Source organism: Micromys minutus (assembly GCF_963924665.1).
Source record: "Micromys minutus genome assembly, chromosome: 23".
In the NCBI taxonomy this organism is placed as follows: domain Eukaryota; kingdom Metazoa; phylum Chordata; class Mammalia; order Rodentia; family Muridae; genus Micromys; species Micromys minutus.
This window is the reverse complement of record NC_137958.1, coordinates 13,200,712-13,216,634: the sequence shown is the minus strand read 5'-3', so window position 1 is coordinate 13,216,634 and position 15,923 is coordinate 13,200,712. Positions and strand designations below refer to the sequence as shown.

General features: G+C 46.2%; 1 protein-coding gene across 1 annotated transcript in view; it reads right to left on the bottom strand.

The window, feature by feature from the left end:
* The window catches only part of FBXL13 (F-box and leucine rich repeat protein 13), a gene marked incomplete at both ends in the record, with an annotated part of 170,544 nt that overhangs the window by 28,908 nt on the left and 125,713 nt on the right, over nt 1-15,923 (bottom strand). Inside the window, 2 exons of the mRNA XM_080936361.1 lie at nt 12,392-12,518; nt 13,324-13,443. Of these exons, the coding sequence (XP_080792487.1) occupies nt 12,392-12,518; nt 13,324-13,443 (247 nt within the window). The remainder of the gene's footprint in view (nt 1-12,391; nt 12,519-13,323; nt 13,444-15,923) is intronic.

The window sequence follows — 15,923 nt, the reverse complement described above, 5'->3', positions numbered from 1 at the left end:
GGGCTGATTAGGTGAGACTGAGCCTGTGAGCCTCAGGGCTCTGCCCATCTCTGTCTCCCAGTGGTTGATTGCAGAAGTTCGTGTTGTCACATCTGGATTTCCATATAGTGTTCTGAGGATTAAACCAGGGTCCTCATAGTTTACAGACGGACCTATCTTCCCAGCTCATGATGTTTCGGTTTTTGTTTGTTTGTTTGTTTGTTTGTTTTGGTATTTTTGTTTGTTTGGTTTGGTTTGGTCTTTTGGTTTGTTTGTTTGTTTGTATTTGAGGAGCAAATGCCAGTTAATATGGACAATGTCTTGTAACCTGTATTTGTCTGCTTAAGCCTTGGCTTGTTTTTTATATTGCCTGGATGCTACTGAGGCCCCCCACCCACCGGAAGTCCTGAGTCAGGCTGTTCTACAACTGGAGATGCTGCTGGGATATTTGACTTGGGGTACATGGCTCCGTTAGAAGCATGTTTTCCTTTATTTAATAAATCTGTGCTGTGATTCTTTTGAGGTGTTAGGATACAGTTTGACAACAATCTTCTGATCTGTAACTTTAGTATTTCTTGGTGATCCTTGCCTAAATAGGTTATCAAATGTGGCTTTTTAAATTCTGTCCCTCATTTTAGATTTTCCAGCTGGTATTTAATTAAAGTTTTTGTCTTCTTACTGAGTGGTTCCCCTTAATTTGGCTAAAATTTTGGAGAGGTATTTTGAACTACTTCAGGGTCTTTTAGACCTAGTGCTAAGGGTCCCGCTTAATCTCCAGTATTACCAGTAACTGTTTTATATACTGGGGATTGAACACTGGACCTCAGCAATTCTGAGTATATACTTTACCACTGAGTTATGCATTCAGCCACCTAAAATACACGTTCAACTTGCCCAAATTCTTGTTAGGAGCATTTATGAGATAAAATCACTGTCTCTACTGGTGGAATTACGCTCCTTGTTGGTAGAAGAAAAAACTCAAAGGAAACATTCATGTTTGGCTGGTCTCTCCAATGAACACCTGACTGATTTCATAAGCAAACCACATCTTACACTTGAGAGTGAGGTAGCTAAAGGCTAGAGAAGCAGATTAATATTATGATGACAACATTCATCTTTTCATAACTCACACGGCTTTCCTTCTGAGATACTTGATTTTTTATAGAGAGCCTGGAAACATAGCCCAGGCATTATAGAATGTGAACCTTAGAGCAAATATATCCTAACTTATCTAGTAGCTGCGGTGTGGTAAGTCAATCTCGTTTCAGCTTAGAAACACATTTATATTTTTAGATGTGCTTATTAGTTTATTATTTACTTTGAGACAAGGTCACTATATAGCCCAGGGAGTCTCACACTCCTGATCCTCCCATTCAGGCCTCCAAGTACTATATTAGAGTGTTTGAAATCATGCCTGTCTTGGTGTACTGGCTGGTTTTGTGTCAACTTGACACAAGCTGGAGTTATCACAGAGAAAGGAGACTCAGTTGGGGAAATGCCTCCATAAAATCCAGCTGAAGGCACTTTCTCAACTAGTGATCAAGGGGGGAGGGCCCAGCCCATTGTGGGTGGAGCCATCCCTGGGCTGGTAGACCTGGGTTCTATAAGAAAGCAGGCTGAGCAAGCCAGGGGAAGCAAACCAGTAAGTAACATTCCTCCATGGCCTCAAACATAGCAGATTACTTCTGTCTAGCAGTATAATGGGAAGCCAGGGGGTTATAATGAGTTCTTCCTTCTCTTTTTCAAGCTGGTCAAGAGTCTGGTTAAAGAACTTCCTTTAAGAACTTTGCTCGTTTGTGACAGTGGTTATAGGGCTTGGGCTTCCCCACAGGGGAGATCTGTATAACCCAAATATTTGGTACTCACATATAGAAAGTGAACTCTATGAAATAAAATGAACTGGGAATAGCAAGGAGTCTGGTATGACTGGAAGAGCCCCCAAGTGAAAATGCAGGAGGCCCCCATTCCTGATAGATGCTCCACTTCTTACTACCGATGAAGGAAACACAAGTGAGTCTCCTGTAATTTGCTATTCTGAGTGTTTGGTGTCCTGGAATTTGACCGTGTGCAAGTCCTATAACTCCAGACAACGTAAAGAAACCATCAAAGCAATAGTGACAATCCCTAAACTCAGGTGGGAGTCTGTCTCTGTCTGTTCTTCGTCACTGGCACCGAAGGAGCCCGTGATAGTGGCATCAAATATGTCTAAAGCAGAACTCAGCATCTGGGCTCCATCTTTCAACCTCCCTCCTAGGTGAATTTCCTGACTTAGGACCTGTCATCCCTATACCTGACCAAATATAGATCCGGGGTACTGCTTGGGACAGCGCTGACCACATTCCCTCCACCACTTCCCACTCCCCATCCCCAGATGTTCATCAAGCTTTGCTAGCTCCTCCGAGTCCTACTCAGAACTTCGGCATCCCACCTGTCTTTGTAACTGCTGCCCCTCCTCCAAGGGACCATCCACACCACAGCCAAACCTACACCGCGAGCAGAGCTGTATGTGTGACTCCCGCTGCATATAATCTCACTGAACACTGAGGAGCAGGCGGCATTCCAATTAGTTTGATAGAGAAGGAAATGGGGGCTCAGTGCTGTTCAGTAACTCTCCCAAGTTGTCACAATGTGGTGCCATCAGGGAGGACACTCTGAACCTTTGATTTTTATAACTTATCACCGCATGGTGTGATTTTCTTGTTGTTTGGACACTGAACCTCAGCACAGGACTGTGCCTTTCACTGTAATACTTCAGAACGGACACATGGTTGATAGTGAATAATTAAATATCTTTTAATAAATGAGGAGCAGATAAAATGGTGTGTGTGTGTGTGTGTGTGAGAGAGAGAGAGAGAGAGAGAGAGAGAGAGAGAGAGAGAGAGAGAGAGAGAGAAGACAGGAAGAGAACGCGAGGGAAGACAGAGAGGAAAGACAGAGAGAAAGAGAGAGAGAAGAGAGACAGAGAGAGAGAGAGAGAGAGAAGACAGGGAGAGAAAGTGAGGGAAGACAGAGAGAAAGAGAGAGACAGAGAGAGAAGAGAGACAGAGAGAGGTAGAGGTCAATGTCAGGTGTCTCTTGTTTGCTCTCCATCTTGTTTTCTGAAACAAGGCCTTTTTCTGGGACCTGGAGCTTGAAGACTGGACTGCCGAGAGATCAACCTACCTCTGACTCCCCAGAGCTGGGATTACAGGAACATCTCCCCTTGACTTTATTCAACACTTAGAAACATATAGAATGGTCCACACAAGCAGGACCGAACCCAAGACAAGATGACCCCTGCCTGGGGCCATGGGGCCCAGGGTGGTAGTGAGGCCAAGACAATCACCCATTCAGACCAGAGTTGACCAGTCAGCTAGAGTTCAGAGAGAGACAGAAAGGATGGGCTTACTCAGCAGTAAGTCTCAGAGGCCGAAAACCTCCTAGGCCTAGATAAGACTGTGTGGAGGTCAGAAGCTATGAGGAGAAGGTTAGCAGATGGAGGCACTGAGCATCCGTGATAACAATTACATCAGGAGACTAAAAGTTACTATAACGTGCTGGCTGGCCTTAAGGTAGCTCCCCAAGGGAGGCTGCTGTTCCCCCAGGGTTCTCTTCAAGAATGACAGACCTTTTTCTCTTTACAGTTTTCGACAGTACCTCACCAGAGGCAGGAGGCACTCTGACCTCTGTGAAAGGAGCCGCTGTTACTAGTTGTGGAAGCTACAAGTTCAGGTCCAGCCCTGGCTGGAGGGAAGGAAGGGAGGCCCAGCTCCCTGTGGGAAACCACAGCTGGCTTCTTGTTCTGTGTTTTTGAAAAATCCAGGCAAATTCGTTCGTCTCTCAGTTTCCACGTTTCCCTTTATCCTCATCTTTTCCTATATCCTGGATCCCAAGGGAGTTCCCGGGGTTTCCTGTCTTAGAGGTTGTGTGTCCCTGGACCTTGGGCTCTATTTGTGTGTGTTTCATGTGGATGGGTGGTCTCCAGCAGGCATGGCATCAGATTAAGACATGCAGCTGTGAGAACTCCCACTGGAGACCAGAGGGTAACTGAGAAGCTCTGGACTTTAAAGAAACCCTTAAGTGCTTGCTTGGGAGAAGGGAAACCGTGCCAGGACCATTCAGTCTCTCACTTGATGACAAAACAGCCTGTGCTTCCTGTGACCTAGGCATCAATACCAGGCAGCAGAAAGGCGAGATGCTCCAGCCTCTGCCTTCACAGGGCCTAGAATGTGTAAGAAGGCAGGAGTAGCACCGGTGTTAAGAATAATGGGTAAATCATTCTTGATGGTGGTCCAGGTACTATGCGGTGGAAATGAGAAGGTCCCAAGCTGCCAGCCATCCTGGTCAGGCAGGGAGATATCCTAAAGTGACAGATGTGTCCCCTCCCTCTGGCCGGCAGACTACAGATACAATGCACTCTGCGGAGTTGGAATTTCCCCCAGGAGAAGGCTGGAAGCCTTGTTGTCTCCTGAGCAAGAGTTCACACAGTCCAGACAACTTGGTGGAAGGTTCTACAGCAGAGACTACAGCAGAAACAACAATGGGGGGCAGGGGCACACCCTGACCAGACTTCTTTTCTACATGCACTTCTGACAATGGTGTCCAAATGTGGCTTCTTGGGGGCTGCCAGGGCCCAGGCTCTGACCCTAACAACGCTGGTAATAAGACTGATCAAAAATGCCTAAGAGGCACTCACAGCCAAAACTGAAGAGCCAAGTAAGAATGCATTGCGTGGACAAGGATCAGGGAGGCATCATTAGATGGAGCAGTTTATGCAGGTGAAGGCCAGGGTGTGTTTAAAAAGACAGGAGGAGCAGTGCCTCTGGAACAGGGTGAGAGTGGCCCCCCAGAGTACAGGGCACCCATTAGACACAGTGCCCCTGAGAGCTCTGGGCGCCCCATTAGATGCAGTGGTCCCTGAGAGTAGAGGGTACCCCATTAGGCTGCTTAGACTTGGGAGTGGTATCCAACTCTGAGCAAGGAGATAACAGTAGCAAATAAGTTCCCTAGAGTTTTCTTTGTTGTTGCTTGTCTCTTGGCTTTGACTAAAAACTAGCATAAGCTAAATGGCCTTGTGACTTACAATTCAGATTAACAAGGAAACTGAATAGAATTAGATTTGGATTTTTTGCAACTCTGTTAGAAAGGGTATGCACTCAGACTTGTCAGAAGTTACCTAAGGAAGTAACAGGCACAAGAAAGCTACATTGTAGAGGGGCAGCGATAATGTCTGGGACATTAGGGACTGAGCAACACTTACCTAACACTCATAAAAAAAAAGCAGCTAGAGAACTGAGTCACCACATGATCTGTTGTCTTTGTCAGCCAGGCCTGCTGCTGTGGGCCGACAACCCCAGGTCTTCAGGAGCCTGACGTGTGAGAATCACAAGTCAAGGCCTATATGGGCTACAAGGTGGACCCAAGGCAGCCTGGTTAATCCAGGGAGACCTTGTCTCGAAATAGAAAGTAAAAAGAGGGTTGGGGTATAGTTTGACAGGTGTTAGACAGCTTGCTTGGCTTGGCCCACACTTTACTCCCTGACACGGAAAATCAAAAAGGAGGGAGAGAGGGAGAAAAGGAGGGAAGGAGGGAAGGAAAGAGGTGAAAAGGGGAAGGAGAGAGGGAGGGGAAAAGAAGAAAGGAAGAAAACGCAATCACCCATTCATATTGTATAGAAATGATCTAAATAGAGAAGTGATATTTCTATCATTGTGGACAGTGTAATCAATGTTTATTATAGAAAAGATAATTCAGAATATTAATAGGCAGACTAGTTCTCCACCCTGGAACATGCAGAATGGAAGGAGGAGCATGCAGGCACATAAATACAGACCATACATCCCAGGCACACATAAACAGACCCTGCATCCCAGGCATGTGTGTACAGACCCTGCATCCCAGGCACTTGTATACTGACCCTGCATCCCAGGCATACATATACAGATCCTGCATCCCAGGCACATATATACAGACCCTGCATCCCAGGCACTTGTATACTGACCCTGCATCCCAGGCACATGTGTACAGACCCTGCATCCCAGGCACTTGTATACTGACCCTGCATCCCAGGCATACATATACAGATCCTGTATCCCAGGCACATATGTACAGACCCTGCATCCCAGGCACTTGTATACTGACCCTGCATCCCAGGCACATGTGTACAGACCCTGCATCCCAGGCACTTGTATACTGACCCTGCATCCCAGGCATACATATACAGATCCACATCCCAGGCACGTGTGTAAAGATCCTAAGAAAAGGAATCCTTTGATTGAGGAATGAGATGGAGGCTGTAGGGATGGAGTGAAGGGGAAGGACAAAGCGAGGCCACGAGATGAGGACAGAAGGGTAGACAGAGGTCAAGCAAAAACAGTGTCTTTTCACGGTTTCGTCTTTCCCTGGGGAAACTTCTGCTCTTAGCAGACGGTGCAACTCTGTTCCAGCCACGGTGCGCTCGTTGGGCTCTCCTGCCATGTTTTACCTTCTTTCTTTAACCCCCTTCACAGATCTTCCTACACCATAACCACGTGGGTCTGTTCTGTTTCTCTAGCTGTTGACTCCTTCTCAGGGTCTCCCAGGGAGTTCTGCCATAGCAACAGCTTCTGGTAGTGACAACCCTTGGCCTCTCCCTCAAGCTCTTTACATGAATATTCCACACTCTCTTGGGAACCTGAAATCTTCAGGACCTCCAGCTGGGTGTGGTGGTGTACATCCTTAATCCCAGCACTTGGGAGACAGAGGCAGGCAGATCTCTGAGTTCAAGGCCAGCCTGGTCTACAGATCAAGTTCCAGGATAGCCAGGGCTACACAGAGAAATCCAGTCTCAAAATAAATAAACAAAATAAAATATCCAATAAATAAACAAACATAAATAAAAAATAATTTAAAGTAGGCATCTTAGTCAATGTTTTATTCCTGTGAAGAGACACCAAGACCACAGTAACTCTTTTAAAGGAAAACATTTAGCTGAGGCTGGCTTATAATTCAGAGGTTTTAGCCCATTCTTATCATAGCAAGGATCATGGCAGCACACAGGCAGACATGGTGCTGGAGAGATAGCTGAGAATCTGCATCCAGATTGGCAGGTACTGAGAAAAGAAAGACACTGGGTCTGGCTTGAGCATTTGAAACTTCAAAGCCCGCCCCCCAGTGACACACATTCTCCAACAAGACCATGCCCACTCCAACACCACTACATGTTCCGGTGCCACTCCCTGATGACTAAGTAGTCAGAAATATGAACCTATGGGAACCATGTTTTAAACCGTTGTATTGATTCTTTGCGGGATACATCATGTATCCCAGTCCCATCTCCCCACCCCCTCGTGTTTGCTCTTCACCCTTGCAACCTCCTCCCCAAAGTCACACACACACAAACACACACGACAACCAAAACAAAGCATAGAAACATCTCATCGTGCAAGCTTTAGTATGTCACAGTGTGTGTCCCAGTGTGTCCCACAGTGTGTCCCTTTGCCCATACATCTTCACTTGCAAATGTTCATTGCAATGGGTCAGTGGTCTGGCTCAAGATCTCTGGTTTCTATGACGTCATCAGCGTTGGATCCTCACTGGGACTCCTGCTGGCTGTTGCCCTGTGTCATTGGAGATCCCACAGGGGACCTGCAGGGACCAGCATGGGAGCCATTTTTATCCAAACCACCAGAGCAGAACTTGTATCCATCCATTTTCTTTTTAATTCTAAGAATCATTTTGTGTGTGTGGTTCTTTTGCCTGCATAGGTGTTAGGGATTGAAACTGGGGCCTCAGGAAGAGTGGAAATGTTCTTAAGTCCTGACCCTTGTTTGCAGTCACAATTAGATTTTAACTAACATTCTAATTTCCCCACCCCACCCCAGACTTTCATCTCCTGTAACTGGCCAGTCACCAGCGTCATTCAGTTTTATCCACTAAATCTTGTTCAAAATCCTTTCTGTAAGCTCCAGCCTGGCTCACAGCCTCCTTTCCCCTTAATTCCCAAGACACTCATTGCTTCCCTGTCCCACAGTCCTTCTCCTAATTACCCTCGGTGGTGGTTTGACTGAGCTGGCTCCCACAGGCTCATGTGATTGAATTCTTGGTCACAAGGGAGTGAAACTGTTTGAAAGGATTAGGAGGTGTGGCCTTGTTGGAGGAAGTGTGTCATTGGAGCTGGGTTTTAAAGTCTGTGCCAGTTCTTCATCCTCCCACCTCACCCTATACACACCTTCCTACAGATTAAGGCGTTGCTCTTGTGCCTGTGTGCCACGCTGCTCCTGCCATGACAATGACGAAAGCGCACTAGATCTCTGAAACTATAATCCATGTTTCTCTTTATAAGCGTTGCTGTGGTCATGGTGTCTCTTCACAGCAATAGAACAGTGACTAAGGCACCCTGCTTCCGGCTTCCCAAGGATCTACTTAACACGAGGGTCTGTGACTGGTTCAGGTGCTACTTTGCTGTTAGTTGAAGTCTATACGATGCAGCACAGTAGTTTCCTTCCATCCCTTTGACAGTACGGTCCAGCAAGACCCTGCTGCATGGAGTCCCTTGAACAAGCATGTGCCTATTTGTATCTGTGATGAATAGGGCAAATTAGGAAGTCATTGTACCCACCATGCTATGCTAAAGTAACCCATACCTTCTCTTTCAGCCAACGCTGCAGAGAATGGGTCGTGTCAGAAACCACACTGCCAAACACTTATTGCTTCACCCAATGTGTATGTGCCTACAATTCCCTAGGAGTCTAGGAAATAGCAATAGATGGAACCAATCCCCAGTCCTTGGAGATCCCTCATTTTAACAAGGGGACTCCGGCCGATACCTATATAAAAAGCACTCACAATCAGGACTCGTCATGGAAGTCTTTACAATTCATGCAAATGAAAGACTCTTCATAAACCACTGTCTAACCGTTCGTCTGGAACACTGTTCTGACTCATTTTTCCCTTTAAACAACAAACATGTCAGTGACTAAGGCAGACGGAGCGATGGCTTGAACGGCCCCAATTATGGATCCCGTGGTCTTTAGGAAATGGTAGCTCTTTTAACTAATAGAAAACCTTTTTATATTCATGGAGATAAAGGCGCATCCAAGTCACCCAAGCAAAACTAAGTGTCATTTAGCCAGAAGTTTACAAAGTTATAGAAGATGAAAGAGGTCTAAAGATTCGTGGCCCCTGCCTGCCCCGTGCACAGCATCCCTCTATGTTCTCCTTATGATCAAGCCCCATGCACTGTTGGCACTACATACTAAGACTCAACGGCCGTGGGCTGGCTGCCTCTGACAGTTCATATTCTGTCTCCTCTGCTTAGAAATTAAGGTGTTCCCAAACCCTCCGAGCAACAGGAGGCTTCTCTTCCCTGGTCCCCGACACCCTCTGAGCTTTACAACGCTACACCACAGGAATGAGCATTCGGAGGAAGCACCGGGGCTGTTACTTACTCTGTTCCCAGCGCCAGACACCAAAGTCATAACAAATGCATGTTAACTCAGCGGTCGTGAAATTCTAACTGAAAACTTACTCAGAGGAATTTAAAACGGACATATTACTAGAGAGCAAACTTTACCCAAAAGGCACAGCCAGTCAGGTTTCATCTCTGGCGGGTATCTGTATCATTTCAAAATTTAAATTCTGTGTGTTAAGTCTGCCATCAAATTTACACCTGCAGTCCGGGCCGTGTGTGGCTGCAGGCAGGGTTGACTCACTTTAGATAGACTGAAGTTAACTCAACAACTGTTGACCAATGTCCTCGTTAACGACTTGCCTTTTAGATGAGGAAGGAAAAAAACCTTTAGATTTTCATCCACTTAGTGTTATTTTTAGATTGCTACGTGGATGCTTCTAGTGCTCTCAAATGACAGGCTTTCTTCAGAGGAAAATAAATAAATAAAGAGAGCAGCGCTTGAGGCCACATTCCTAAGTTCTTCACTTGCTCTTGGGCGGTAAAATCTTAACATATGGTCTCTGGAAGTGAAAACTGAGTTCCCCCTAAATGCTAAAACCCCACCGAGTCACAGAATTTTGTCTTCACTCGGCAGATTGTTCCTGGCACATGAGGCTTGTGATAAGTGCCACGGCAGAATTAGATGTTCCATGAGGCCCTGCAGACAACAGCTGGGCACTCTACTCGTGAGCCAAGAAGAGGTTTAATACAAAACAACATGGAGAGGTATGAAATGTAGGGTTTTAAGATTTAGATACAGGGTTCTAAAAGACTTTGAACATAACATTTGTTAAAATCATGGAATTTTTTTTTTTTTTTTTTTTTTTTTTTTTTGCCATTCCTAGATTAGGGAACTAGTCCACGCCAAGAAGAAAAAGCACTAGAGCTAAGGTGAGAAAAAAGGAGAGGAAGGGAGGAAAAGAAGAGAGAAAAATGGAGAGGAAAGAGAAGGGGAGGGCAAGGGAGGGGAGGGAGGAGGGGGAAAGACAGGAAAGGACAGGACAGGAAGCAAGAGCTAGAAAGGAGCAAATGACCCGTGGTCTAAGGGATTCTGCATGCCCAGGGTATCTCAGACTGGATCATCTAGAGAGAAAGACGGTGTCAGACAGGTTCAGGGAGCTAAGCCGTCCACTTTTCTCGTAGAGTTGATCAAAGTAGAAAGTCATCAGAGTTTTTCTGAATTCATTGTTTTTATCTGTTAAGATCCAAGGGAAAACCCAAACAACTATTAAGTATTCAAAACTAAGGATAGTGGGGCTGGAGAGAAGGTGAAGTGGTTACCACAGCTTTTTTAGGAATTCTAGGTTCGATTCCCACACGGCAGCTCACAAACAGCCCTAGGGGGTACAACACACTCTCTTCTAGCTTTTTGGGGGCACCAGGCATCCATGTGGTACACAGACATGCACGCAGAAGAAACATCCATATATAAAAATAAAATCTGGGGGGAAAAAACCTGATGAAAGTCAATGTTAACATAGAACTGGACGCTCAGAGGGCAGAGAGACTGTGAAGCTGAGTGGGCAGATGCACTCAGACATTAGCAGTACTAGAAACTGACCATCTGTGTCCCTGTGTTGGGACATGGGGGAAAAAGGAAGTCATTGGAACTCAGAGGTTGAGGTAATCCAGGGAGTTGAAAGCATAGAAAGGCTGTTCAGAAGGAATTCGAGTTTATATGAAGTGCAGGTGCCAGCAGTTCAGAGGAGAAGGAGACCCCGCCCTCCCTTTAGGGACCCACTAACCACTCACTCTCAAGTGCCTCAGCAAGAAGACCAAGCTCAACTTGTATTCTAACTCGACGGAGGTAAGCCACTCTGAGGAAAGCAACCAGAGACTGAGCATGTGTCTAAGGGCAAACACATACATGATGGGGGGGGGGGGGGGGGCGGAGGACAGAATGTCTGAAGGGGTTATCTGTGACAGTGACCCTGAGACAGCCTCACGGGGTCACCATACACTAACAGGATCCACAGGAGCCCCGAGAAATGGCCTTGGAGCTGGAACAAAGGAGACGCTTTAGACATCCACCTAGAGTTGAAACAGCATCGGATGCTCTTAAGATGTCAGTTCCTGCATGCTCAGAAGATGCCACTGAGCAGGCCAAACAGTATCTGTGCCACAGGGGACTGACTACATATAACTGTTCCGTATCCCTATTTGCATGTGACTCTCCGAAGAAGGTCAGAGGAGGTCATATGACCACATGAAGGCTGGATCTCAACCAAAGAAAGAACCAGGGCGGTGACAGGGTGCGCCCTTCCCCCTTGGTCTGAAACAGCTGACTGCAAAGGAGGGAAGGGCAGCTGCGGCACAGCGGGAGGCAGATCCGTTAATGGTCTGGAGACAAGTCTAGATTCCAGGCTTGCTTCCAAACAGGGCTTCCCAGGGAAGGTCCCAGTCAGGGGACCTTTGGCTTCAGTCTTTGAATAGGGACTTAGCAAGTGGTTGGAGGAGAAACCCTTTAAGGAACTTGCACTGTCCTTCCACGCCCATCACAGCCCTCCAGAAACTCGCCCATCTCTCAGCGCCTTCCTCCTCCACAGGATGAGGGGATGAAGGCAGCACCTGGGTGGCCGAGGGGCTTAATCTTGGAAGAGTCACATCAACTGCTTTTGAGAAAACTTGGACTTCAATCTCAAAGCATTCACCTAGTTTACAGAGTGTGAAATTTACAGGAAGAATAGACTTGGCTGTCTAAAGTATATCGTTGTTATACAGACCAGAGTTCTATAATAAAACGAATTTCAGACTACCATGTAATACTTGGGTCTGTCATACCTTTCTCCAAAATACTGGGCCCTGCTAATTTTTTTGTAAGACAAAGAAACATGACGATTTACAAATAACAGCATTTATCACTATTCTGGGGACAATATTCGTAAATTTCCATTTGTAATGTAATAACTTAAAAAAGAAAAATAGCATTCTCTCCATTTTCTTGCAAACCATAAAGTGATGTTACAAAAAATAGGTAAATAATTGTGCTGTTGTTTGTTTTACCTCATTTGAGATGTGTGTTCCAGAAAGATCTATTGATATCAACGATAACATGTTTGCAATATATTCAATTGCCAAGTCAGTCAGATGTTCACAATTTCGTAAATTCAAGTATTGTAAATTTGGGCAGCTGAAAGGGAACATCAGGAAGGATTAACCTCAGTGCTCACAGACTAAACACCGGTGACACACAGACTTCTCCATGAAGATCTCTGGGGAGAGCAGTTGGTGCAGAAGAGGAGATTCACTTCTCCTCCACCTAATGTAAACTGACTCAGCTTTGTTGATATGGGGTCTTCATCTATACCTTAGGCTGGCCTGGAACTTACTATGTAGTTCTAGGGTGGCCTGGAACTCGTGGCTGTCCTCTTACCTCTGAAGTGCTGGGGTAACAGTGTGAGCCACCACAGCTGGCCAGTGTTATAAAGTTGGAGAGAAGGAAGAGAGATGAAGGTTTAAGACATCCCATGATTCAGTATCACACGGTGATTTCTAACAATGTTAAGCATTTATCACCATCACCATGGAAATGCCAAAGAATGGCGACCAGACCTACAAGGCTGACCCCCACATTGAGGCTCTCTCAATGGTTTGCAGGAGCTGAGATCGGCTCAGGAATAAACCGATCACCCAGAACAGCCCTCAGGAAGCCTGGAGTGAGGTTAATACAGGGACAGTATCCTTGAGGAGTACAGAGAAGCCAAACATATCTACTTATCCATATCTCCATTTCAGAATTGGAGCTCAGTGACAGGAAAGGGAAGCCTCTCAGATGAGATAGGTCTAAGACTTCAAGCTCAGGGGTACTCCAGCTACTGGTTGTGCCTAATGTGCTGGAGAGGGTGTGAGTGGGCTCTTGGCTTTGAGACCTACCCACCAATCACTCCCATTAGCGAATGTAACAAAACAGTAGTGTAGACATTGCTTTGTCTTACCGCTCTGAGAGCCTTATGATAGAGGTGTCACCCAGCAGGGAGCAGTTAGCCAAATTGAGCTCTCTTAGTCTCGTACTCGCAGGACCATCAAAAAATTGTCTCAGGCCGTTATCACCAATTCTGTAGAAGTAAGAGAGGATTGTTGCACATGGCATCATACACAAATATACAGATTGGTAGTGACATCAGCTTCTATACCAAATATAGTCCAAAGGGGGAGTTACACAATACTGCTATTACGTTAAATTTTTTAAACCAATTTGATGGCGTAGATCTTAATATAATAGAAAATGGATAATAATAGTAATGGGAGGGGTATTCACAAGATGTTATTAGTGTCCATTTGTTTAATTATGAGGCATGATTATTAACAATAGGGAATGGCTCTCTTGTTTTTTTATTGGATATTTTTTATGTACATTTCAAATGTTATCCCCTCAATAAACACCCGATCCCATCCCAGCTCCCCCTCTTCTGTGAGGGTATTGACCCTCCCACCCATCCATCCCTGCCCACTTCTCCACCCTGTACTAGGGCATTGAGCCATAGCAGAACCAAGGGCTTCTCCTTCCATTGATGCTCAACAAGGCCATTGATAGCTACATATGCTACCAGCCTTGTGTATACTTTGTATTAGTCCCTGGGAGCTCTGGTTGGCTGGTATTGTTGTTCTTATGATGTGGCAAACCCCTTCAGCTCCTTCAATCCTTTCTTTAACTCCTCCACTGGGGACCCTGTTCTCAGTTTAAAGGTTAGTTGGGAGAACCAAATCTGTATTTGTCATGCTCTGGTAGAGCCTCTCAGGAGACAGCTATATCAGGCTTCTGTCAGCATGCACTTCATGACATCAGCAATACTGTCATGGTTTGGTAGCTTCTTCTCAGCACCTCGCGGTACATTCTCCAAAGTTGACCATATAGTCAGTCACAAAACAGGTCTCAACAGATACAAGGTCAAAATAATCCTACACATCCTATCAGATAACGATGGACTAAGGATGGTCTTTAATAACAACAAAATTAACAAAAAGCCCACATACACATGGAAGCTGAACAATGTTCTACTCAATGATAATGTAGTCAAGGAAGAAATAAAGAAAGAAAATAAGGATTCAAGAGAATAAGGAGGGCTTCCTTGGTCCCTTCTACTATGGGAGTCTAGGATGGAAATTGTGAGGGAGATGCTCGGTATTAAGGGCCGAGTTGGGATGGGACTTCTCAGCACCTGAGGGCCTCTCTCTTGCTTGGGGGTGGGTGGTCCAGGGTTTCTTACTCCTTGGAGGCCATGTAGGCCATGAGGTCCACCACCCTGTTGCTGTAGCCATATTCATTGTCATACCAGGAAATGAGCCTTACAAAGTTGTCACTGAGAGCAATGCCAGCCCCAGCATCAAAGGTGGAAGAGTGGGAGTTGCTGTTGAAGTCGCAGGAGACAACCTGGTCCTCAGTGTAGCCCAGGATGCCCTTTAGTGGGCCTTCAGCTGCCTGCTTCACCACCTTCTTAATGTCATCATACTCAGACAGCATGTCAGATCCAACAACAGATACACTGGGGGTAGGAACATGGAAGGCCATGCCAGTGAGCTTCCCATTCAGCTCTGGGATGACCTTGCCCACAACGTGGTCTACATGTGTTCAGGTATGACTCTACCCATGGCAAATTCAATGGCAAAGCCAAGGCTGAGAATGGGAAGCTTGTCATCAAGGGGAAGCCCATCACCATCTTCCAGGAGCGAGATCCCGCTAACATCAAATGGGGTGATGCTGGTGCTTTGTATGTCATGGAGTCCACTGGTGTCTTCACCACCATGGAGAAGGTCAGGGCCCACTTGAAGGGTGGGGCCATAAAGGGTCATCATCTCTGCCACTTTGGCCAATGTCTTCATGTTTGCGATGGGTGTAAACCATGAGAAATATGACAAGTCACTCAAGATTGTCAGCAATGCATCCTGCACCACCAACTGCTTAGCCCCACCCCCCCGGCTAAGGTCATTCATGACAACTTTGGCATCATGGAAGGGCTCATGACCACAGTTTATGCCATCACTTCCACTCAGAAGACTGGATGGCCCCTCTGGAAAGCTGTGGCATGATGGTCATGGGTCAGCTCAGAACACCATCCATGGAGCAACTAGTGCTGCCAATGTTGTGGGCAAGGTCATCCCAGAGCTGAATGGGAAGTTCACTGCATGGTCTTTCGTGTTCCTACCCCCAGTGTATCTGTTGTTGGATCTGACATGCTGTCTGAGTATGATGACATTAAGAAGGTGGTGAAGCAGGCAGCTGAAGGCCCACTAAAGGGCATCCTAGGCTACACTGAGGACCAGGTTGTCTCCTGCGACTTCAACAGCAACTCCCACTCTTCCACCTTTGATGCTGGGGCTGGCATTGCTCTCAGTGACAACTTTGTAAGGCTCATTTCCTGGTATGACAATGAATATGGCTACAGCAACAGGGTGGTGGACCTCATGGCCTACATGGCCTCCAAGGAGTAAGAAACCCTGGACCACCCACCCCCAAGCAAGAGAGAGGCCCTCAGGTGCTGAGAAGTCCCATCCCAACTCGGCCCTTAATACAGAGCATCTCCCTCACAATTTCCTT